The sequence below is a fragment of the Rhea pennata genome, chromosome 1 (assembly GCF_028389875.1).
Source record: "Rhea pennata isolate bPtePen1 chromosome 1, bPtePen1.pri, whole genome shotgun sequence".
Taxonomy (NCBI): domain Eukaryota; kingdom Metazoa; phylum Chordata; class Aves; order Rheiformes; family Rheidae; genus Rhea; species Rhea pennata.
This window is the reverse complement of record NC_084663.1, coordinates 132,086-154,398: the sequence shown is the minus strand read 5'-3', so window position 1 is coordinate 154,398 and position 22,313 is coordinate 132,086. Positions and strand designations below refer to the sequence as shown.

The 22,313-nt window shown below is 47.9% G+C and overlaps 1 protein-coding gene across 2 annotated transcripts; it reads right to left on the bottom strand.

The window, feature by feature from the left end:
* Positions 1-1,020: 1,020 nt before the first annotated feature.
* Positions 1,021-22,094, bottom strand: LOC134148424 (hematopoietic lineage cell-specific protein-like). 2 transcript variants are annotated; one of them, XM_062590490.1, is made up of 15 exons: positions 21,975-22,094; positions 19,677-19,760; positions 17,546-17,619; positions 16,330-16,459; positions 12,843-12,953; positions 12,062-12,116; positions 9,989-10,099; positions 9,343-9,453; positions 8,565-8,620; positions 5,442-5,511; positions 5,057-5,193; positions 4,301-4,411; positions 3,236-3,545; positions 2,376-2,447; positions 1,021-1,940 (listed from the first exon to the last, which is right to left on the bottom strand). In XM_062590490.1, the coding sequence occupies exons 2-15, from the start codon at positions 19,758-19,760 to the stop codon at positions 1,804-1,806; spliced, it is 1,569 nt and encodes a 522-aa protein (XP_062446474.1). In that variant the 5' UTR covers positions 21,975-22,094; the 3' UTR covers positions 1,021-1,803. The 2 variants fall into 2 exon arrangements, with proteins under 2 accessions (XP_062446474.1, XP_062446570.1); XM_062590586.1 differs by lacking the exon at positions 4,301-4,411.
* Positions 22,095-22,313: the final 219 nt, after the last annotated feature.

Genomic DNA, 22,313 nt, shown 5'->3' with positions numbered 1-22,313 from the left:
GGGACCTCTGGAGATCACCTAGTCCAACCTCCCTGCTCAGCAGGGTCACCTAGAGCGTGTTAGACAGGGTTGCATTCAGGCGGGCCTTGAAGATCTCCAGAGAAGGAGACGTGCCCCTGTAGCCAAGAAAGCCAATGGTATCTTGGGGTGCATTAGGCAGACTGTTGCCAGCAGGTCGAGGGAGGTGATCCTGCCCCTCTACTCAGCCCTGGGGAGGACTCATCTCAAGTACTGCGTCCAGTTCTGGGCTCCCCAGGACAAGAGAGACATGGAGCTACTGGAGAGAGTCCAGCGTAGGGCTACAAAGATGATCAGAGGGCTGGAGCACCTGCCCTACGAGGAACGGCTGCGAGAGCTGGGCCTCTTCAGCCTGGGGAAGAGAAGCCTGAGGGGGGATCTTATCAATGTGTACAAGTACCTGAAGGGAGGGTGTCAAGGGGACGGGGACAAACTCTTTCCAGTTGTCCCATGTGACAGGACAAGAGGCAATGGGCAGAAATTGAAGCACAGGAAGTTCCACCTGAAGGTGAGAGGGAATTTCTTCCCTGTGAGAGTGACAGAGCACTGGAACAGGTTGCCCAGAGAGGTTGTGGGGTCTCCTTCTCTGGAGATATTCAAAATCTGCCTGGATGCAGTCCTTGGAAATTTGCTTTAGGTGACCCTGCTTGAGCAGGGGGTTTGGACTAGATGATCTCCAGCATTCCCTTCCAACCTCAATGACTCTGTGATTCTATGATTTGCTAGATTGAAAAGATTTCACTAACAGAATATTCCTCTACAATGCGATCCCTACACAGGGACCAGGATGTCTTTTAACATACTTCTTGTTAAGTAAAGCCTTTTGACATTTTAATCTTGTTCCAAGACAGACTTTTGAGGATCATTTTTCTCAGGAAATAATTTACATCCCCCCGGTTTTGAAGTTCACCCCAGAAATGACACATCCCTGAGCAACAATATTCTTAACACACAGAGGAACATCAGACAAGTCATCTGCTACTTTAGCAAGACTGTCCTTTATTTTCAGTGAGCTAGCACACACCTCTCCTGTTTTATGGGACAGTTCAATACAGCCAAGCTTGTGTATGTATGCAGGAAAACTTAGCAAAGTTCACTGTGAGCATGAGATGTTCCCAGGTCCCAGTCCTGAAATCTGCCCAGATAGACAAGGCTCATGTTTCTCTATTCCACACTGCAAACATGGTCTATCCTGTATGTGGAAATCCTTCTTAGAATCGAAGATGACTTCAGCCTTCACACTGCTTTCCTTGGCCCCTGAGTAAGAGGAGGTCCAGGGCCATGGCCTAGGACAGCATCCCTTATTCTACTTCCAGCTGTAACTTCTGGACTGAGTCCCAAGAGCAAAGACAGGTTCTCAGATGTGGTTGACAAATGACAGCTTAAAAGAAAAAGGTCCCATACTCATGTCCCTTTTGCTTCAACTAGATTAGAGCTGGTGTTTCTAGTCTGTGAATTCCCCTGTTGCGAACAGGAATGAACACACTTCCCCTGCAAGCCTGCTAGTTGATACGTTGATATGTGAAAATAGAATAGTCTAGAGAGAAAAGATGTCATATATTTCAACCACACACACTTCAAACCATCTTATCTTACAGGACCAGATGGGAACCAGAACCCACCTAGGGCAGAGGCCAAAACATTCCATCAAACACTGCCAGTTTTCTCATTGGTACTTCTCCCATGTAGGCACGCCAGGATAAGCCAAATTAAACTAACAACATGTAAAAGGATGAAGCAGAGAAAAGCAAAAGTTTTAAAGGAGGTGCTCAGACAATGCTGATCTCATTGCAGAAGCTTCACATAATTTGCTGGAAAGAGGCCTACTTTGCCCCGGCACTGTCCCCGCCACCAGCCTTCATCTACCATTTCAATGTGTGTGATTGTGTCATCAGGATCAAAAGAAATCTCATCATCTCCATCTGCAAAATTGATTAGAAAAACAGACATAGTCCAAAAGTACATAAGCAAGAGAAGGGGTAAGAATAACCTCTGAGAGAGCTGGTTTTGCAGGCACGCATGCACACCCACCCCCATCCACCCACACAAGGGGAATACAGAATGGTCAGGCTGATAGGACTCAAAGTGCATCTCATCCAACCTCTCTCCCTGAAACCACTATATATATAGCAGAGGGAAGATTTAAGACTTCACAGATGAAAGATGAAACTTGTATGTTCCCAAGCTATGTCTCATTCAGCCTTCCAGGAGGAAGAACAACCTTAGTTTAAACAATCAAGTTGAAATCTTTCTACCACCACCAATGGTGTCACCATCTCTCCCACCCCTGAGGCCAGCTCCCAGTGCCTCTCTTGGCAGGCTGATTGTTTTTTCTACACCCTGGATGACAGACTCACCTCCTTGGTAATCATAGAGAGCCACTGCACAGGTCCCAGGACTCTCCACCTCATAAACGCTGTCCATTTTCCCTGAAGAAGACAGGACAGACAGGTGAGAAAGAGGCTGGCAGCAATCACATAGATTTGGTCTGTGCTACCTGCCTGTCAGTTGTTAGGCTTAGGGTGGACCACATCCAAACCCTGTCAGCAGGGAGATGTGTATCATGGCTCAAAGCAAGGTGTGACTTGCCTCCACTTCTTTGGGGAAAGAGGATGGGACAGGCTGTCTTGATACTTCATGTTCTACCTCCCAAGAAAAAGGCTGGACTTGACTCCAACCTCCCTCTTTTTCACCCACAGTACCAGTGAGGTTGTGATGGAAACCTCAACAACAGTCTGTGCAATTTGTTCACTGGCTGGAGGACACCTGCCCTAATCCCTGCACTTCTCTCATCCCAGGGGTCACTGCCAGAGCAGGTCTCACACTAGGGTTTTGAACAACACGCTGAATTAACAGGGCGCGCCTAGACCCCAGTGCAGGACTGGCAGTTGCTTCCTAGGAAACATTGCTTCAAGGAAAAGAGCATCAGTCCAAGTGTAGCTTCTTCAGAGGCCACAGCAGCCCTCCTGTCTGACTGCCTGAACCTTGCTCCAGTGGAGATATCCATCATCTCGGCCAGGACTCAGTGCAGTTGGTGTAGCACCTTAGAGCAGGGCAAGCGGGCGGTAAAAGCACAAGTCTCCATCAGTGTAGCCTGCTACCCTGACAATGGCAGACTTCAGGATACAAAATCCATCCGCAGTCTGTCCCATACAGCTACTGCAGAGCAGACAGAAAATGAGCTCCCCAAGACACAGGCTCTTCCCTCAGTACTCACCCATGCAGGGCTGGCTCTGGCTGGGCTCCTCGGGGAGGATCTCCTCATAGTCCTCACCTCCATCCTCTCCATGGTCATAGATGACAGCTGGCTTTCCTAAAGGCTCTGGCAGCTCTTCATAGTCAGCACCCAAGCTGGTACTGTCACAGTAGTCGGAGGGCTCTGGCACCTCCTCATAGTCCTCGCCATCCAAACTCACACTGTAGATGGGCTGATCCTGGCTGGGGGACTTGCACAGTTCCTCACCCAGACCTGCTGGTCTTGGTGGCAATGTGGGTGGCATTTCCTCATCCTCCACTTCTGCCTTCTGCTGTGAAGTGAGAAAGTGACAGGAAAGTCACCCACAACCTATCCACTGCAGGCAGCTCTCCTGTGGCTGCACAGTGCCCAATGCAAGGGAGCCTGCTTCCTTGCAGATGCCTTTAGAGCTACCACGAAACAAACGGAGTATCATTCTCTGCATGACGAAGGAACAGCTCAATCATGATTTCTGGGCTGAAACAGCACCTGGAAGCACTGTGAAGCCACGGAGGGAAAGGAGATCCTCATGTCTCTGCCTTCTCAGCTCACTGCTACCCTTGCTGCTCTCTCCCAGCAAACAAAACCACAGACCAGCTCAGAAGCTGGGAGTTCCTGAAACTAGAAAACCAGAAGCCCAGAGGGGCTTGTAAATACTGGTGGCATTTAAAACCCCAGCCAAAGTCAATACATAACAAAACGTCTACACTCCTGATGTCTCTACCAGTACAGCATATGTGCATCATTGCTGCTACTCATCACTCATGTTTAGACTTATCCCACATACATAGCTACAGCTCACTGTACCACCACTGTACTGACCCCCTTCAAGAGTCCATCTGCATAGTGTAAGGTGCTGTGCATGAGTATGTCATCCCATCCCCAAATTTTCACCTACCCCATTCCTTCCCAAACCTCTCTCATGCAGTGATTGTGCCCTGTTTCTGCCCATGCAGCTGCCCCGTGAAGCACAGCTCACCACCACCCCAGGCAATTCAGTTCCTTCTCTGTGCTCCCCTTCCCAGCCAATCTAGCCTGCCTTGGCACCTGCTCTCCCCCTGACACAGGCCTATCTGTTTCAGCTCTCCCAGTGACCCTTGCTGGAATGACGGCAGGGGCTGCTTCTGTGTGGTCCTTGTCCTCTCTCTGTTGGATTTCCTGGTGGAGAAAAGTCATCAAGAGCATCGAGCAATGCCCAGAGTAATGCCCATTCCCATTCCTCACAGGGCAATCCTAAGACAAGTCAACATCTCTTCCTGCTGAAACCTATTCTAGCTCCCACAAACCTGCCCTAGGAACTGGACACTAACAGGACTGTAACTACTATGTGGTCTGCAGGAAGTGGCCTCAAGAAGGGAATGGAGGGTATAAGGGATGTGCTTTACTGGAGAAATCCTATCCATACATCAAATGCAGCAACACCACAAAGCAGAAGGAGGTCTTGTAAACATGAGGGTTTGGATACTACCTCCTCAGAAAACCCTGAATGCACACTGCTGGAATAAGGATACTGGGGATATTGTGTTTGCCCTGCATTTACCAAGCACTAAAGGCAAGAAGGAGCCTATGCTAAACCACACTGGATCATCATGAGTTACAGACAGGTTCTGGTCTGCATGCCAAAAGAGGCATAATCCAATGCCAGCCAGGGCGTTCAAGGTCATTCCCTGGCAGTTACAGGGAGATGATCTGGGCAAGAGGTCACCAAAAACAGACTAAATAGAAGGAGATGGACCTATGCGCCCCTGAGGAAAGGTCTGCTTTGCAAGTCTTGAAGGGCATAGGAAGATGCCTATGGCTCACCTGCTGCCGAAAGACCTGGTGCTCTCGAGCCTGCTGCCTCCTCTGTTCCTCTTCCATCAGCCTTCTGCTCTCTTCATCCGCCAATTTAGCCATGTTTTCAAACTGTGACCGCAGGCTGCTGGCACCACTGGAAGCTGCTGTGGAGTAGAAAGCTGCCCAAGCCTCCCCAACGCATCGCATCCCCCTGCCCCCAAACATGTCCTGAGCAAACCCAGGCCTCTGCCTCTCCCAGACAAACCTGTGGTAAAACCATCTTCTCCAGCCTCCAGCCACCTTCTCCATCTCCCCCTCTCCCATACAGCCACCAGCATGCCACTAAGTTGGGGGGGTGGAGTGGAACCTATAATTTCTCACTCAGCCCAAGGCCGGTACTCAGGCATCTCACCTGCCTCCACTGGTCTTGTCTTCTCATATGAGGACGTTGGAGCTGCCATTTCATTAAACCCAGCAGCACTCTGAAAGAGGAAGCAAAGTGTGCAGCCTGTTAGGTAAGGCCAGTGCTGAGACTTCAGCTCAGTTTGCCTGCTGGTCTGCAAGCAAGTCACAGCTTTGTCCCCAGGTGTGTCCTCCTTGGTAAAACTGCCACAGTCTTGTGGGAAGGGAGGCTGTTGGCTGTAGTCCTGCTCTCCTTTCCAGACTTCCAGCTGAAGACAAAGGCTGTTCCTGTAAAGAGGAGATATTTCAAGAGCCAAAGAGGCCATATGGAGCTAAGCAGAGGAGGCTGGATAGTGGCAAGAGGATTGCTGTGAAGAGCAGGAAGGCTCACGGCAAGAGCATTCACAGGGAAAGCAATGAGGGACTGGGGATGTGCCTGCCAGTCCACCTTTCCCTGAGGTCCAGGAACCTGATGTACTAGCTGTGCCAGATCCATCCCCTGTGCTCCTGGAGGTATGGGATGTGGAAGCACAGCCCCATCAGGTGAAAAGTTATGGCTATATAACCATGAAAACTATATGGCCCTCCAGGGGACCACTGCCTGCAGTATGTGTACGCAGGAGCAAAAGCTGGAATACATCAAGGAGAAATTGTGTACATGAACACTGAGGTACTGCTGGCCTTACAGGGTGTGAAGAGATGGCCGAACTGGTAATAGCATTGATGGGGGCAGTTGTAGCAAAAAGAGGATGAGATTGAGGGTGGTTTTTTTCCATACATATTTGCAGTTACTACCAGACATTAAACTTCAAGGTCAGTTGTTTGAGGGGGTTGTGCCTTCCCACCGTATCTGTGACTTTTCCCACAGGCTCTACTAGCACATATTTTCAATGCACACTCATAAATCCTATTCTAGCCATGCAGAGAGAGAAAGAAAGACAAAAACTTCAAGGCTAGTCTTTACCTACCACTGCACTGCCTCAAGCATAAACCTAAATGACAAATGCTAATGCTTGCTGGTCTATTTCTACAAAAAAGCTATTTCACACAAAAAGGAGACAGTAAAAGGAAACTGCAGGTGAGATGCAACTTTCAGAGGAATACAGCTACATTTATTTTTGTACATACAGGTGTCACCAAATGGATTGAGTGTCTGAGCTCCTGCTACAGTCAGTGGAGCCCAGAGAGCAGCTCAGCTCACCCTAAAGTAAACCCACCTGAGCAGGTAAACAGCACTTCAGGCTCTGCTGAACACTTGGACCACGTCTCCACATACCACAGCACAGACAAGTTTACATGATAGCATTTAAAATTAGGAGTTGTAGTGTGAGAGCTGAATCTCAGACTAAGTATTCAAAAATTTGACAACGGGGAATTCAAATTGCCTAGGGTATATTATGCCCTAAGCTGCAGCAATGAATTCAGCGTTACTCCAGTGCCTGAAAACCAGGCAATCAAGAACTTAAGTACCCACCTGACCAGCCTTAATTTTGTCATCTTTGATTTTGCTTCAGTACTCTCAAAATAAACTCATATGCCACTTTGAGTTGATCAGGAATTCCTTACCCTTCCTCTGCATCCATGTACAGCCTGCTCCTCAAAATGACCCACACCTGCTGACTTTTTCACAAGTGCTCATCTAATTTTATATGCTTTTTCTCTCACATACACAATGTCCTGGATTTTGGCATTGCACCTCCATTAGCTTTTGTTAAATTCACAGACCATGCTAATCCTTTCCTTAATGTGTGACTGTCCCATGGGCAGGATGCTGTTCCCATTCCACTACTGGCACAGCCCACATACACAGCACTGAAGAGAACATGCTGGATTGCTACAGGTATGTGTTTATTTCCTTCCTTGCTCATGGCCCTGAAAAAAGGTCCTCATCTACTTTGTCCAGCTCCTAACTATAGGCTGTGTGGGTCAGATATCTGTACTGCACCTGGCACAACACTGTGCCCAACAGCCAAACCATGGTTCATGGAAAAAAAAAAAAATCCTTCCTCCTTCAAATGTCCCAAAGCCTCCCACCTTACAGGATTCTCATTTGGCTATGCCCATCCTTGCAGATCATCATCCACTGGCATATGGCTGATGACCAACCGCCCTCTTTTCTAAGCAAATTTGCAGGGTAGCTTGACAAAGCAAAAAATTAACTCAAGTATCTGAGTCTGCTTTTAAACCGTAGATAAGCCTTTGCCTGGATCCAGCCCAGACAGGAAACAAAGCAGCAAACTGGATGAGTTCCTCTCATGCAAGGTTTGGCCCTGCCAACCCCAACTGCTCTGGTATTTGTTAAGGTATGCAAGCAGGCGACTGAGCCCTGACCGAGATCTAGCTAACAGAACAGACCATGAAAAACTCCTGGACATGCTGAACATAACAAATAAGAGTGGGACAAGAGTTGCAGACAGTGCTGTGAGGAATAACAGAATTCGGAGGTGGTTAAGGGTAATGATGAGAGACAGCCAAGCTTCACAGATAATTGAAGGGATTGCTGGGGTCCTTTAGGGGAGTGGAATCTGGCAAGGCTGGCCCTACACCAGTAATAGCACAGAAGTCCAAGACAACACAAACACCAAATCTGTGTACAGATATAGCAAAAGTAAGAGCAATAGGGAAAAAGCAGCTGGGGTTGGTTTATTTGGGAGGAGACAAGGTTAAAGAAAGGGAGGAGCACAAGCAGATGAGGAGGAAGTATAAGCATAGGAAAACTGAGAGATGACAGAGTGGGGATAAAAAGACCAGTCACATGTATGCACATTGTTGATTAGTTCACTTGTCTGAGTTCAGCAGAAAGCACTTCACTACTCTGGCTCCGCTCACAGTTAAACTATCAAATCCAATGCCAGGGCAAAGCAGATCTATGACTGTTCAGTCTGAGTAAAAGGAGCTGAGAATGCGGAAAAAAAAAATCTCTTTCTTCCTTGCATTCTGGTCTCCTCAAGCTGAACTGCTCTGCACCCTCTGGGCATTTACACTGGACCAGTTCCCTCGCTCCTGCAATAGTTGCGCACTGAGCAGTGGGATCTTCCCTCTCTCTCCCTCTCTCAGAAGTCTTTTCTCTTGCAGTCATGCAAAGATTAGTGGCCATGAGGAGGAAATTGCAGGCTACTGCATGCAAACTTACCTTATCCACTCTGTCCTTCTGGACCCCATAACGGCCTCCAAACCCTTTGGCATAGTCTGTATGGAAAAAGTGAAACTATTGATAGTATTTTATATTCTATATGCATCTGACTTCAGTGGGCTGTGACTAGTGATATGAATTAGCTTTGCCTTGAATTGAAAAGTACATCTGTGGGCTAGCTGCATTTTATCACTCCATCAGGAGCGGAGTGTCACATGCTGCGCTAAATAAAGTACAGATAATGGAGGCAAGATGCTCTAGAAAGTAACTGTAAGGACTAATCTTCCAAACTTTTGAGTGAAGTGCACGGTGTGTGGTGATGTACCCTGGCAAAATCTTCTTCCAAGACCCCGGGGCAAAAAGCCAGTCATGTCACTTGAATGCAAAGTGGCCTTTTTCACTAAAGCTGGACAAACAGTGCTAACAGTATTCAAACCATTCCTGGAACCTGATTTGCCTCCTTCTCACGTGCTTACTTTTTGTGTGAGTTTATGATCAGCAACATGCCTGACAAAGAACGTGCATCATAGCTTGAACAGCACAATTCAGGGGCTTGCATTCAATACCCCCTCATTGATTCAGGAGTGCTGTATCTGAGCCCTCTTCTTTGGTAGAGTTTACCCCTGTGCTTAGGGGTTCACAGTGTTTCAGCTGCCTGCAGCTCCACAATATGCTGCTCACATTTGTTTTTCCACAGATGTATCTCCATAGCTGGTAGCTCCAGAGCTGTGCCTGCTCCAAGGAGATCGTGCCTCCCCCTCTGGTAGCATTTCCCTACCTGTCTGGGACGCATGGGGCTGCACATCTTCCTGGTGCTCCCAGCCAAGGGCACTCTTGTCCTGACGATCCCGCTGGACCCCAAACTTCCCACCAAAGCCCACAGAATAGTCTGCAGCCATGGGGATCCAGATCACAGCATGAAGGAGAGACAAGGGAGAGAAACATAAAAGTAGCAGCATCGGGAGGTCAGGCCATTTTCACAGAGGAGATGGTTATTTCTGTTTAGGACTCAGAGAGAGATGAGGAATGGACACAGAGAAAAGACAGACTTCCCCAACAATGGCTGCAGCAACAGCTCTCCCTCCTCCTTGAAACACATCATCAGCCATCAACACCTGCCTTGGCTTCCCATCCACTCCTCCTTTAGAGATATGCTGCCCAGGAGATCCCTGTCCCCAAAGAAACCTGCTGTTTCTCTTCGTTCAGACTGAACTTTTCCAGCAACCTTGCAGGGGTATTAGTCTGCTGCCTGTCGCTGCTCCACGCTTTCCATGTCTGCCCCCATCATCTTGCAGGCAATGGGCACCCACTGCATTTTCCCAGTCAAGCAGCAAGCTCAAAGCACAGCACTCCATGCTCCAGCGGGGCACAGTCCCAGACCCCAATCGCAACAGTGTTCACTGCAATGGGTTCCCTCAGCTCACCTTTTTGAGAGTCATGCTTCTCCACCTGGCTCTTGTAGTCAAATCCCACTGCTGCTTTGTCCACCTTGTCCCTCTCCACACCATAACGGCCACCAAAGCCCTTGGAGTAATCTGAGGAGATGCATGGAATGAGGTGTTACCCCAGGCATGAAGCTGATGAAAGACAGAGATGGAGAAGGGGAGTAGCACTGGGAAAGAGCACCAGGAAGGAGGAGGAGGGATAATGGATGACACCAGAATAAACAGGAATTTGTAGGAGATAGCATGGAGAGCAAGGAGTACTGCGAGGACTATCAAGGATAAGTGTCCATGGGAAGGCATGCAGAGGGCAAGCATGGGCTGTGGCAGCAAGAGAGCCCAAGGGCCACAGGCAGCAGAAGACACACAGCCAGAGAGGGTAAGAAAGGTCAGCAACATGCCAAGGACGGTTGAGGAGACGGTGGGAGCTCAGCTGTCTAAAGAGGCAAAGCTAAGAGAAGACTTGGGCATGGGAGGTCCAGGTATCTACCCATCCACGCACCTCCAGAGCAAGGATTTCTTGCCAGTCTCTGAAAAGGCCTCTGAATAAGTGTATTGAGACCTTGAAAGTACAGGAGAAATGGCAAACTTTTGCTGTATGGCTTATATCTGCTACAATGGAATCTCAACATTTACAAGGCAAATGCTAACTCTGGATGTTGAAGCAAAGGTTCACATCCTCTAAAGTAGCAGTGTATTAACTACTTCAGTTGTATTCAGTTATCCTCTAAGGACTACCAAGTTATTTTTAGCTGATGTCCTAAGACATTTCAGACTCTATACTAGCTGCTGGCTCTACAGGGCCTCTTTCCTTTCAGACACATACTCCTTCAGCTCCACTTCCAAATCCTATTCTTCAGCAGGAGAAAATCAGTTACCTTCTTTTAGTCCCCAGTCCAGTTCTTACAGGTCTGCCTTTCACAGGAATGAGTTGTGGCCCCTCTAGTAAATTCAGCCTTATTGATCCATGAAGATCTTGCTCTTGAGAAATCAGCACAAAAGTATTCTGGACTCAAGAATGGCACTCAGAATAATATTCACTCCTGCTCAGTCAACTGAAGATGAATAAGATAGTAATTGTTAAAACCTCCAATTTCTAGAAATTGCTTTGATTTCTACTAAAGTTCAGTGTAGTCATACCTTCCCTTACTTCTGAAATTTCCATTCTGTCCTGAGTGATTTATGAGATTTTACACAGCCTGACAAATTTCTATTTCTATATCTACAATTCTACGATCCTATCTGATCTCTTAAACAGGAATGTGTTAATGAATCATAATTGCACATGACCCATTAAGAATATCTCCAAAAATTCTCTCTTCTTTTATAGCTTCCTCTGAAATGAACATAATCCAGTTTTCTTCTTGGGAATGCAGCATGCCTCACATTTATCTAAAAGAGTAACAGACCTTGTCCTCTCATCCTGTCTTGGTTGTGGAAAATTTAAAATAACTTTAGTTTCAGTTCTTGCAGTATTCCAGAAAACAGTATTTTAAATCTCTTTTCTTGCTGAATATAGCTGCTTGTATGTACGTGTGAAAGTTTGGTTAAATCTTCTCCAGTATTCTGCAAAAGTTCTGGTGCTGTAGAGACTTTTGTTTCCCTATCTGTTTTTCAGCTTTTTCTTACTTGCTATTTTTTCAGAAAACTGTTCTAACATCATACTGTGCTGGGGTTTACTATGGAGCAGTTGCTTAGTAAGACATATAGAGGAAAGGGATTACAAGATTCAACACTCTTTTCTCCTTTTTCTGCCATCTACCAAGGGAAAGCAGTTCTCTCCCCTCAGCCATGACCCAGTCCCAGCATGGGAAAATACAAAAGCAAGAGGGATGCACAGTAGAAACGTGGTGACAGAACAGCAGAGAATGGGTCCATGAGGGCAATGGACCAGGAAAACAAACTTAAAATAAGTGATGAGTAGGAGAGAGAAAACGCAGGAGGCTGTGCCAAAGCAGATAGCACAGGACATAAGGAAAAGATGAGCAAAGATAAAGATGAGCATGAGAGAAGATGGGCAAAGTGTTGAGTGATGATATGTGTCCATGGACTTACCTTTCTGGGATGAGTGTTTCTCCACCTCACCCTTGTATTCAAACCCCAGCGCTGACTGGAATAAGAAGAGGAGGAACATCGGTCATTCTGATGGCCAAACTGGGCCTCATTCATCCTCCTCCAGAGCCAGGGGGGCTGACTAGGACCTTGCTCCACAACCTGTGCAGTAATACGCAGGTGCGTGGCTACTGCTTGGCTGCAACCCCCTCTCCCACTCCCTCCCCCGACATCCTCTCACACCATTCCCTGTTGTCCACATGGCAGCATGCCCAGGAACAGGCAACCCCTCTGCAAGACCATGCACTCCAGGTAAGGGGATCCACAGTCCCAACCTTAAACCCTGCCCACCAGTCCAGCGGCCCTAGCTACAGGTGAGGCAGCTGGGCAGCCATAGGAACCAGGCAGTGCATAGGAGAATGCAGTCTTGCAGTCCCTGTTCAGTCCTACCACAAGCAGTCACTGTGCATAGCGTGACACGGTTTTGGAGACGAGAAACACCACAACCTCAAGGACAATGGTGTCCAGGTCAGAAACGCACAGTACAGTGCACGGCACCATATGCAAACCAGAGAGCTAATCTGCATGAGTTCAACACGATTCACCATCAGTCATCATCTTGCACATAAGGAGTGAGCTGTGTGTTTCAGTGGAGACCATAATGTGTGGTCTCCCTAGACCTGCACTCATTAGTACTTTGAAAAATCCTGAACAGCACAGTGTTTCAGAGACAGCACTGAGCACAAACCACAAGGATACACTTCCAGGACCCTGTCCAACCTACCTTGTCAGCTCGGTCATGCTGGACTCCATACTTCCCCCCAAATCCCTGGGCTGCATCTGTCTGCGAGGAATGCTTCCCAACATCAGCAACATACTCATGTCCCACTGCACACTGAAGAGAGAGAAAGCACGACATGAGCCCCAACACTTGCGCCAGCAGGGTGGCCAGAGTAATAGGCACCACACAGAAACCTGTACTGCTTCCAGATACTTCCAGCCACCAGGAGACAGGTCCAAACCATCCATGTTGCCTCAGCTAGCACCAGCTCTGATTTGAGATCTGTGAGGCAGCTTTGAGGGCAGTCATCCCACACAAGCATCCCTACAGTTCTGTCAACTTACTAAGCAGACATTAGGCTACAGTATCTGCTGCTCCCAAATGCCAGTGAATTCGAGTTAAGAATAATCACAGGGGAATCCTAGAAGAAAAGTGCAGACAGACACACAGCCAAAAACCCACAGGCACCTGCTTTGGTGCATGCTGCCCAGTGGCAGTTCGTTGAACCTCACTCTCAGATACAGAAAACAGACCTGGCTGGGATCACCCTTTACCTGAGAAGGGGACATGCCAGGGGTCCATGCTCCCTGGCAGGAGATAGCATGGCCAGGAATTCACCCTGGGCTCTTCAGAGACCTAATTGGTGGAGTCTCATGGGTTAAGGCCCTAGAAGGAAGGGGGGTCCAGGAGAGCTGGCTAGTATTCAAACATCACTTCCTCCAAGCTCAAGAGCAGTGCATCCCTATGAGTAAGAAGTGCAGCAAAAAGGGGCAGGAGGCCTGCATGGGTGAGCAAGAAGCTCTTGGCCAAATTCAGACAGAAGAAGAAAGTACACAGACTGTGGAAGAGGGGACAGGCTACTTGGGAGAATTATAGGAATGCTGTCAGAGCATGTAGAGATGCTGTGAGGAAGGCTAAGGCCCAGCTGGAACTGAGTCTGGCAAGGGATGTCAAGGACAACAGGAAGGGCTTCTTCAAATACATTGGCAGCAAGAGGAGGACTAGGGAAAATGTGGGCCCGCTACTGAATGGGGTGGGGGTCCTGGTGACAAAAGACACAGAGAGGGCAGAATTACTGAATGCCTTCTTTGCTTCAGTCTTCACTGCTAAGGGCAGCCCTCAGGAATCCTGGAGCCTGGTCGTGAGGGAGAAAGCCTAGAGAACAGAAGACTTTCCTTTGGTTGAGGAGGATAGGATTTCAGAGACCTTCTGGGCAGGCTAAACATCCACAAATCCATGGGCCCAGATGGGATGCACCCACGGGTACCGAGGGATGCTGTTGTCAAGCTGCTCTCCATCATCTTTGAAAGGTCCTGGAGAACTGGAGAGGTGCCTGAGGACTGGAAGAAAGTCAATGTCACTCCAGTCTTCCAAAAAGGCAAGAAGGAGGACCCAGACAACTATAGGCCAGTCAGCCTCACCTCCATCCCTGGAAAGCGAATGGAACAGCTCATTCTGGATGTCATCTCCACGCATATGGAGGAAAAGAAGATGATCAGGAGAAGTCAGCATGGATTCTCCAAGGGGAAATCCTGCTTAACCAACCTGATAGCCTTCTCTGATGGAATGGCTGGCTGGGTAGATGAGGGGAGAGCAGTGGACGTTGTGTACCTTGACTTCAGCAAGGCTTTTGACACCGTCTCCCATAACATCCTCCTAGAGAAGCTCAGGAAGTGTGCGTTAGACAAGTGGACAGTGAGGTGGATTGAGAACTGGCTGGAAGGCAGAGCTCAGAGGGTTGTCATGAGTGGCACAGAGTCTAGTTGGAGGCCTGTGGCTAGTGACGTCCCCCAGGGCTCAGTACTGGGTCCCATCCTGTTCAACTTCTTCAACAACGACCTGGATGAGGGGACAGAGTGCATCCTCAGCAAGTTTGCTGATGATCTGGATCAAGCTGGGAGGAGTGGCTGACACACCAGAGGGCTGTGCTGCCATACAGAGAGACCTGGACAGGCTGGAGAGTTGGGCGGAGAGGAACTTCATGAGGTTCAACAAGCGCAAGGGCAGAGTCCTAGGGAAAAATAACCCTAGGCACCAGTACAAGCTGGGGGCTGACCCTCTGGAGAGCAGCTCTGCAAAGAAAGACCTGGCAATGCTGGTGGATGACAGGTTGACCATGAGCCAGCAATGTGCCCTTGTGGCCAAGAAGGCCAGCGGTCTCCCGGGCTGCATTGGGAAGAGTGTTGCCAGCAGGTCAAGGGAGGTGATCCTGCCCCTCTACTCAGCCCTAGGGAGGACTCATCTCGAGTACTGCGTCCAGTTCTGGGCTCCCCAGGGCAAGAGAGACATGGAGCTACTGGAAAGAGTCCAGCATAGGGCTACAAAGATGATCAGAGGGCTGGAGCACCTGCCCTGTGAGGAACAGCTGCGAGAGCTGGGCCTCTTTAGCCTGGGGAAGAGAAGCCTGAGGGGGGATCTTATCAATGTGTACAAGTACCTGAAGGGAGGGTGTCAAGGGAACGGGGACAAACTCTTTCCAGTTGTCCCATGTGACAGGACAAGAGGCAATGGGCAGAAATTGAAGCACAGGAAGTTCCGCCTGAACGTGAGAGGGAATTTCTTCCCTGTGAGAGTGACAGAGCATTGGCACAGGTTGCTCAGAGAGGTTGTGGAGTCTCTTTCTCTGGAGATCTTCAAGGCCTGCCTGGATGCAACCCTGTCTACCATGCTCTAGGTGACCCTGCTGAGCAGGGAGGTTGGACTAGATGATCTCCAGAGGTCCCTTCCAACCTTACTGATTCTATGATTCTATGACTCACACAGATTCCTCAGTAGAAAGGCCAGAGACTAAATCATAGCAACATCTGTGATAAGACAGGATGAAGCTGCTTAGCAAAAGCATCCTTGCTCTGCTCCTGCAGAAGAGCCAGATCATGGTTACTCACTTTGACCTCCTAGAAGTCTCTCTTTTTCACCCTGCCATCCTGGTATAATGCATACACACATTGCCCCTCCTGTGTTGAATACTATTGCAGTCTTTTTACTTCATCTTTGAAAAAAAGGTATTAAAAGCAGAAAGGTACAGACAGAAGTGTGACAAAGATTATCAGAGAATATAAAACAGATTCCATACGAAAACAGAGTATGTAGACTAGGGCTTCATCTTGAGGAGACAGGACAGAGATCTGTAATGAAGAATGTGAGTATAGGATTATTATTCATTATTTCTCTAAGCAAAAGTAGAGGGGGCACCATATTTAATTTTTATGCAGTATATTCAAAACATGCAGCAGAAAGTCCTTCTTCACAGTGCCTAATTCAGCTAAGAGGAGTGTTGCAGGGAAGCTATACAAGCAAACTGCACAAATTTCAAAGAGATTCAAAGAGATTCTGGAGACAAACTACGGGTGAGCAAGATGTGCAAATCTGTGGAGCCATACTAGCTCTCCATTCCCTCCTGTCAGAATCAGGCCAGAAGACAGGGACACTCTCTCCTTTACAAAACAAAGACTTTTCCACTGAACCCAGGAAAGCCCTCTACAACTATTACCTTGTCCATCCGGTCCTGCTCTGTTCCAAATTTCCCCCCATAGCCATAGGAGGCCTTGGGGCCAGTTTCCAGCTCCTTCTTCTTGATGACCTCATGTTCCTCTGACACCTTGTTCCTCAGCTGGTGGATGCTGGCAAGAAAGAGAGGACCAGGTCAAGTCACTGTGGGGGTCTGCAGACCTGTGCAGTTGGCTAGCGCACTCCTGAGCTGCAATGCCAGCCAGAGTCCTGTGCAGAGCAGGATGTAAACCTGCCACCAGCAGCCACTACTTGCCCACAGCTGGGCCGCTGTCTGGAGCAGTCCCATACCTACAGCTGCTGCACCATGGTAAGGCTACACCCCCTCTTTCATGGGGGCCTATGTTTTCCTTTTTCTGTGTGCTACAGAAACACTGCACAGGATAGCACTGGGGTGTCCCCAGGGAGCTACTGGATAGGGGCAGCTTTGGACAGGGAAAGAGCAGAAGATCCTTGCCACAGCAGAACAGGCACATCCCCTCCTGTTAACCACTCTCTGGAGGTCCTTCAAAGTTAACCCCTTGCAGCATCATGAAGAGTCTGTGAATTTTGCCTTTTAGTGCAAAACCAGCTTTTCAAACCAAGAGCCAATATGGCAGCAGCCATCCAACCCAGGCTGCAGCTGGCAGAGCCAGAGTGGGCAGTGGATAAGGGCAGCCAGATGTAGAGCTGCAGCACAGCTCCAGGGGGCTGCCCACCATGGAGTGAACCCTCCACCTTCCTGGGCCAGAAATACATCCCAAGAGAGTTGCTGCAGGCAGCCACCATGCAGTCTCCACTAATGCAATCAGACAGCACCGATGGCCTCACTGCATCTGAAGGACCCACTGGGAGCCCTGGGAGAGAGAGCTGGTGGGAGTAGGCAGGGCAGGGCAAGGAGCCCCTCCAGGCACCGCTCCTCCTCTGCCCTGACTCCGCTTTGCAAAAGCCCTTATTTGGCTGATTTCAGTTTGCAAGCAAAACCACTTCTATTTCCTGTCATTAGATGTCATCATGGCAACAGCCCCCCCACATGTCTGCACTCCCCGAACCACAGGCCTCATCAGAGCCACAGGGGCCCAGAGTCTGCGCCTGCCACAGACATGCCTCGTGCTCCCGTGGTGCTGCTGGGCCAAGCCGAGTGAGTCGAGCCGGGCTGGGCCAGGCCGCTCTTGGCATGTACTGGCCAGGACAGTCCATGGCCCACCAGCTGCACTCACTTGATGTGCTCAGCGCGGCCGGAACCCTCAATGGTTTTGGCTCCCCATCGCTGCTCCTTCTCTGAGATGTCATTCTGCAAAGCAAACCCAAGCTGTGAGCAGTCCACCGGCCCCAGAAGCAGGCCTGCCGCCCCATCCCAACAGCAGCTGCCAGTAACCCACCCACAGCAGCCCAGACCCCAGGATGCCCCAGGATGCCACTGCTTCCTCTCTGGAAGAGACCTAGCCCCCTGCTCTGCGTGCACTGCCAGCACCCATGCCTCCCGCCACCACCTGTGCACCAGGGCTCTCTGCAGTGCCACCTCCAGTCCTGCTGGCCCCATGGGGCCAGCCCCAGCCTGGCCTTTGTGGTGGGAAGGGGATGGGCCAGCCCTGGGGCCCGGGGGACCACGCAAGGCACAGTGGGGATGGCCAGGGTTCCAGGGGTTCAAGCAGCTGCCTCCTGCCACCAAGGCTGGGCAGCTGCAGCAGCACAGGGCAGCTGTGGCAGCATAGGGCAGCTGTGGCCCTGCAGTGCTGGGGGCTGCAGGGCCCTTTGGCTCGGAGCACTGCAGGGGCTGTGGGAAGCTCCCTCCCTCTTCCTCAGGAAAAGTTGGCACATGAAAATGTAAAAATTAATTGCTTAAAACAATACTAGAAAAGTATTGAAATGAATATTTTAGTCAAGGTCAACTATTCTGCTTCAATTTTACTATGACTGCACTTTTTTTTTTTTTTTTTTTTTAGGTCTGAAAATGTATTTGGTAATTTGAACCATCAATAAACTCTTAATATAAGGTTAAAACTAAAAAAAATGCAAAATATAATAAAAAATACAAAATTTTATTCTGGTCAGGCTTGTTTTTAAATACTACCAGAATGAGAAGAATCAAATGGATTTAAAAAAGGGAGGGGGGGACAATTTTGACGGTGGTTTTTTTTTTTTTTGAACATTAGCAATTTGGAGACTGTATGAGGGAGACCTTTCCCCCCAAACTAGAATTTCTTCGAATTGCCAGAGTAGGCAATGTTTAGCCTCCAACCATAGGACTCCAGCTGTGTCACTACAAGGGCTGTTCACTAATAAATTGTCTTTGAAAGGAAAACAAAAATCTCAGCAGAGCTCACCGGGACCTGCGGCCATAACGCACACCCGGAATTCTTTGAAGCCAGAAAGAGGTTTAGAAAAGGATACAAACAATGAGATACTAGCATCTTGAGATAGTAAAAAAATCATTTAGGTTAACCAAATACAAGGTGACAAAGCAGTTTAGAAAAATCTTGTGATACCAAGTGAATAGGTGGTAAAATTGCCAATGAAAGTAAGTGCAAAGGTAAGGTATATGGGGAAAAAAAAATCCTTATTATATCTACCCTATGACAGTTCCAAAATAGTTGTTATCATTCAGGAAAGAGTAGGAATTATAGAATTGGCCAAAAAGCTGAACTGTAAGTGAATTATTAGGAAAGGAATAGAAAACTAAACAGAAAACAGAAATCATGACATTGTCTTAATCCAGGGAGCTCCCACAGACTGAGCACTTTTATGTTCTCATTATCTTGCCTAGAAAATAAAAGAAGATATGAACAGAAAACGAGGTAAACCAGAGGCACGAAGCTGCATCTCTACAGGGTGACCCTAAATAACACAGGATTCTTCCATTTTGAAGAGACAAATAAGGACAATTTTGGAAGCCTGTAAAATTATGAACAGCGTGGGAAAAAAAATGCAGTTTCTTGTAACAGTAGCTGTGGGGAGGACTTAGTGACATTATCAGGCAGCAGGTTTAAACTTTCTCTATTCCTTTAGTGATACTACATGTAGTCAGATATGGGATACACTGAGGCTGGAAGTTCCAAAGATGAAATATAAATAGGAGTCAAAAAATAGCTTAGACAGACTACCTTACAGTAAGCCCATTGATGCCTATTAAGTGCAGTGATGTGGATATTCAGGGAGTCACTGAATTGCCAGTGCCTGGGAGATGGGTGAGTGTCCCAGGGGAAATTCTCCCACTTCTTACAGGTTTCCCTGAGTTCTGCAGCTGCCTCACGAGAGGTTGGTGAGATGTGGCCAACCCTGTGGGCCACTGAGCCTTCACATCACCATTCTTATCTCGGTTAAACATCAATTATCACACCAGGCACTCACCACAAAATCAGGGTCAGTGTCCCAGTCATCTCCTTGAGACTCAACCTTCACTGACACATTGTGTCCCACGACAGCTTTCCACATCTGCAGAGAGGACACAGCATCACCCAGGGCTCAGTACATGGGCACCACTGGCTCTCTGCCCATAGGTACCAAGGTGCCATAGTCACATCAGACTGCAGTAGTTATGGCATAACTCAGGCCATAAAGATCCTTTGGAGGCCACCAGCATGCACAAATTTCTGCATATCTCTCACACAGCACCAGGTATACCAAATAATTACTCCTGAATACCCACACCTCTTTCAGAAAAGAACATAGCATTTTTAAGGGTAAATCACAGCCCTGACACACACTGACCTCATGGTTAAAATGTACACCTTACTTTATTGTAAATTAATGCTAGCATCCAACCATCAGACTATGGTTTTCCAATTTATTACTTTTCTGTGCTCTGAGAGACTTGCTTTTTCTTGCCTTTTGTTGAGCACAATCACAGCATGCTGTCAGAGACCATGGCTTGCATTGACACCATGATACAATGCTGATTTATCCCAGGCTGAACTCCTAAATTCTCTTGTCTGTTTTCCAAACTTTTAATCACTGCCAGGCAGACTAGAGAAGATTCAGAGAAAAACTGCATGTTGGTCTTACAATATCAGTACGATATACTCTATGGTGTTGATGTCTGTCTTACAGTAAAAATGAACAAGAAACAGGGTTAATCATCATTAAGTGTGCAAGGTAGAAAGGGCTGAAGCTGCCATACAGCTTTCGCAAATCGCCCAAAGAGACCTAAAGGAAGCGATGGGCTCAGGAAGAGGAAGTTAAATGAAACTAACGTGAAATCTAAAGCGCCTGCATTTCATTTTCAAGATGACCTTAAAAAGAGTTGATGAAAAAGCCCCTCCCAAACAACACTTCTACAAAATGAGAAACAGAAGGAAGTCATGTTACATGCCCTGCCTCCCCATACAAAATGGATTAATCATTCTCAGCAAAGCTCTCCTTTCCCACTTCCTATTACTGCCTGTGCCATTGAGAAGCCCCAGATCTTCATCACTGTAGCCCAAAGGAGCTTTTCACTGGGACAGAGAGAAAGGCTGAACAGTATGCATAGCAAAGACCAAAGGTGGCACAGTAGGCCACTGAGCCCAGTTCCACATCACTGCAAACGTCACATAAATGCATGAACAACCCAACAGGAGGGAAGAGAGTTGTGCTAGATCTCCATATAGCAGCATGTCTTCTTTGTGTGTGTCTCAGTAGCATAGCACCAACCCTCAGTCCCTCACCAGCCTCCAGAATAACCCCAAGCACCTAGGACAGTTGCTTGCTGTGCAAGCAAAATGTTTACACTGAACAGGGAATTGTATAACCACTGCTGCCTGAAGCAATAAACCTCCTGCCAGTTCACTGCACTGAGTTTCAAGCTGCACTTAACAACTGTTAGGAGAATCAGCACCACATAACCAGGGAGCAAAAACAACAGGAACTGAAAGAGCACAGCAGGGACAAGGTTTTTTTCTGTTAAAAACAAAAGCAGGTTAGCAATCTGAAAGAGAGGATGTAGGGTCAAGGCAGATTTTCAGGAAGAGTGTATCTTTAGACCTTCTCTGGGCTGTATCAAAAAAAAAAAAAAAAAGGTGTCATACTTCAGAACACAGCATGCCTGTGAGGTAAACCGCCGTGCTTGCACACACTGACAGTAATCCTGTGACAAACAGAATATAGCTAATCATAAATAAAAGCAGAGGAAGCAGGAAGACTAATACAGACAAAACAGCACAATCTAAAAATAACTTTAATCTCCCCTTCCCTTCCAGTGATCTGAAATGCAAGTGGGTTTAGGGTTTAAAATTCTGCTGTAAATGACCCTTGACCAACTACTTCCCAAAGCCAGGCAAGACACCATGCATGCTGGGCACCATGACAAACAAGAGCCTGTTATCCCACCTCAAGATTCCAAGTACCTGTTATAAGGAGAAGTATCAGACCCAGTAGCACCTCAGTCCTTTGATTTTGTCCCCTTCTTCCTCCCGACAGCATCCACTACAGCACAAGCATAGGATACTGCTTAGCACAATTGTACTCATTAATTTGGAAACTTGGTTCTTTAGAGCCTTAAACACAAAAGCTGCAACAACAAGCAAAATACAGACTAAAAAGTAAATGCCAAGCACTATCAGGTGGCACATGCTGGCTCAAGAAGAATTTATCTTTGCCTACCCACCAAGCAACCATTTCTTTGATGCTGTTGCTCACTTTCCACTCTCAAAACCCACTCAGCTTTCTTACCTTAAAAGGCCTACCAGGGCTCCGTCTGGAAAACTTGCTACTTTTTGCCTAAATACCAATTGCTAGCTGCAGTTTTTGACTTGCTGCACTGTCCCAGTTCCGGTTTTAAATTCAACTAACTTCACTTCCTGTGTCCCAGCCCCCAACTCTCTCTGCCCAAGTTGTGAGCACCAAAACCTGCACGAGTGCACTGCATTTTCCAGTGCACTCCAGAAAACTGACAGGGAGTGAACCCCAGATACAAATTGTTCCGAGACCATTAGTAGGGCTTGATAAAGCACAATTACATTTCTTAATGTACAAAAATAGCTCATGATCTGTGTATCTTCATCTGCTCTG

Coding starts and splice junctions, on each gene's coding strand:
- LOC134148424 (XM_062590490.1), bottom strand. CDS start 19,760: ATGTGGAAAGCTGTCGTGGGACACAATGTGTCAGTGAAGGTTGAGTCT. Junction 12,954..16,329: donor AGCAGGACCGGATGGACAAG/GTAATAGTTGTA, acceptor CTCTCTCTTCAG/TGTGCAGTGGGACATGAGTA. Junction 1,941..2,375: donor TCTCTATGATTACCAAGGAG/GTGAGTCTGTCA, acceptor TCAATTTTGCAG/ATGGAGATGATGAGATTTCT.